Below are 1,804 nucleotides of genomic sequence, written 5' to 3'. Positions count from 1 at the left end.
TTTCCCAGATGGGTTTTCCTAGTTCTTCATATATCATGAAAATGATTTGGAGAGATGTCATCCAGAGAATCATCTTCCTTTCACTTATTGGACTTGGCGTCCTAGGGAACACCATCTTATTTGTGAGGCATGTGCATGCTCTCATCATGGGTCCTGAGAGAAAAAATACAGATGTTATTCTCATCCACTTGGGTTTTGTAAACACAATCATTATTTTTTGCATAGGGGTCAGAAACATAGCCACAATTTTTTATATCAGAAACATCCCAGGTGATGTTGGGTGTAAAACTATAATTTATCTAGAAAGGGTTGCCCGTGGTCTCTCCATCTGCACCACCTGCCTCCTCAGTGTGGTCCAGGCTGTCACCATCAGTCCCAGGACCAGCCTTTGGAGAAAGTTCAAACCACAGACTGCATGCCATGTTCTTGCCTTTCTCCTCCTCTTTTGGGTCATCAATTCCCTGATAAGCTCCAACTTGATTCACTACATCACAGCAGGCAATAGCATGAACAGGTCTGTAGTTGGGATATATACTGAGAATTGCTATATGCTGCCATCCAGGCACACAGTTAAGTGGCTTTTCCTCTCTCTCATGGCTCTTCGTGATGTCATTTTTCAGGGTCTCATGGGCTGGAGCAGTGGGTCCATGGCTCTCCAGCTGTATAAACATCACATCCGGGTCCTCTACCTTCACAGCTCCAGCTCTGGAAATGATTCCAGGCCAGAAATCAGGGCTACACGTAGTGTTCTCACTCTCATGACCTGTTTCCTTTTCTTTTATTTAGCAGATTTCATTTTCTCCTTTTACATAGGTTCCATAGTGACAATTGATTTCACAATACCAAATATGAAAGCATTTTTAGTACTTAGTTATGCTGGTCTCAGCCCCTTTCTCCTGATCATCAAAGATGTCCTTGTTTTTAAGCCCTGCAGTGTCCATTGAGAAATAAATTTCTTTTCACACCCATTTCTGTATGATCTAATGCCAGATTCACTGGAATTGCTGTGGTTTACCCTTCTAGTGTATCACAGCAATAAACTGAGAATTTTTTTCACATACCACTGGTGGTTCTAAGTAATTGAGGACTGGTTTAGGCTCTAGGAAGTGAGCAGCAATTCTCACCAGCTCACCACTCCTAGCATGCAGTCTAGCTGGCTACAAGCTCCATAGGGAAATACAAGAGGGCATGCAGCCACCCAAAATTACAATTTTATTTTTTCTGCACGCTACAGTTTTGCTCTTGTAAGAACCTCCAAACTTTTCCTGTCTTCTTGTTGCTTTCAATGTACTCCCATGATACCCAGCTCCGCTACCGATGTACCAAGCACTTACTTTGTTTGAGAGGCTGTTCTGAACCAATGAGATCAGAGGATGCCATGGAGCATCCTCTATCTGAAGGTCTCTTACAAAGTGGAGATGACCAGGGAGAAAAGCTAATTCACTATAGCTAGTAAATGCTTGGCATTGCTGGATGTCAAGCATGAAAGAGCAGTTAAAATTAAACACTGTGTATGAATTCCAAACACATTGAAGACGTTGACATATGATTGTAATTGCTACAGAAAGCCCATTTTACGTAGGCATCTATGTTGTTACCCATTAGCCATGTTCTCTGACACCAGTCCCTGGAAGATAAGTTCTCAGGAACATTAACTTAGTGACCCCAATACAGAAATGTACAATATGACCATCTACTTGTTATGATATGACTAACTGCTATTTTGGCTTCTGTAACTTGTTTATGCAGAGACCCAAATACTGTTTTGAGTTGCCTTGACCCCTTGAACTTGTCAGCACAGACC

General features: G+C 42.1%; 1 protein-coding gene across 1 annotated transcript; it reads left to right on the top strand.

The window, feature by feature from the left end:
- On the top strand, positions 1 to 944 carry LOC127186937 (putative vomeronasal receptor-like protein 4). Its single transcript, XM_051143212.1, has one exon. It carries the CDS (start codon positions 9 to 11, stop codon positions 942 to 944), a length of 936 nt encoding a protein of 311 aa, XP_050999169.1. The 5' UTR covers positions 1 to 8.
- Positions 945 to 1,804: the final 860 nt, after the last annotated feature.

The sequence above is a fragment of the Acomys russatus genome, chromosome 3, assembly GCF_903995435.1.
Source record: "Acomys russatus chromosome 3, mAcoRus1.1, whole genome shotgun sequence".
Taxonomy (NCBI): domain Eukaryota; kingdom Metazoa; phylum Chordata; class Mammalia; order Rodentia; family Muridae; genus Acomys; species Acomys russatus.
This window is presented reverse-complemented; position numbering and strand designations above follow the sequence as displayed.

What these genes read in the sequence shown, in the direction of transcription:
- LOC127186937 (XM_051143212.1), top strand. Translation starts at nt 9, where the DNA reads ATGGGTTTTCCTAGTTCTTCATATATCATGAAAATGATTTGGAGAGAT.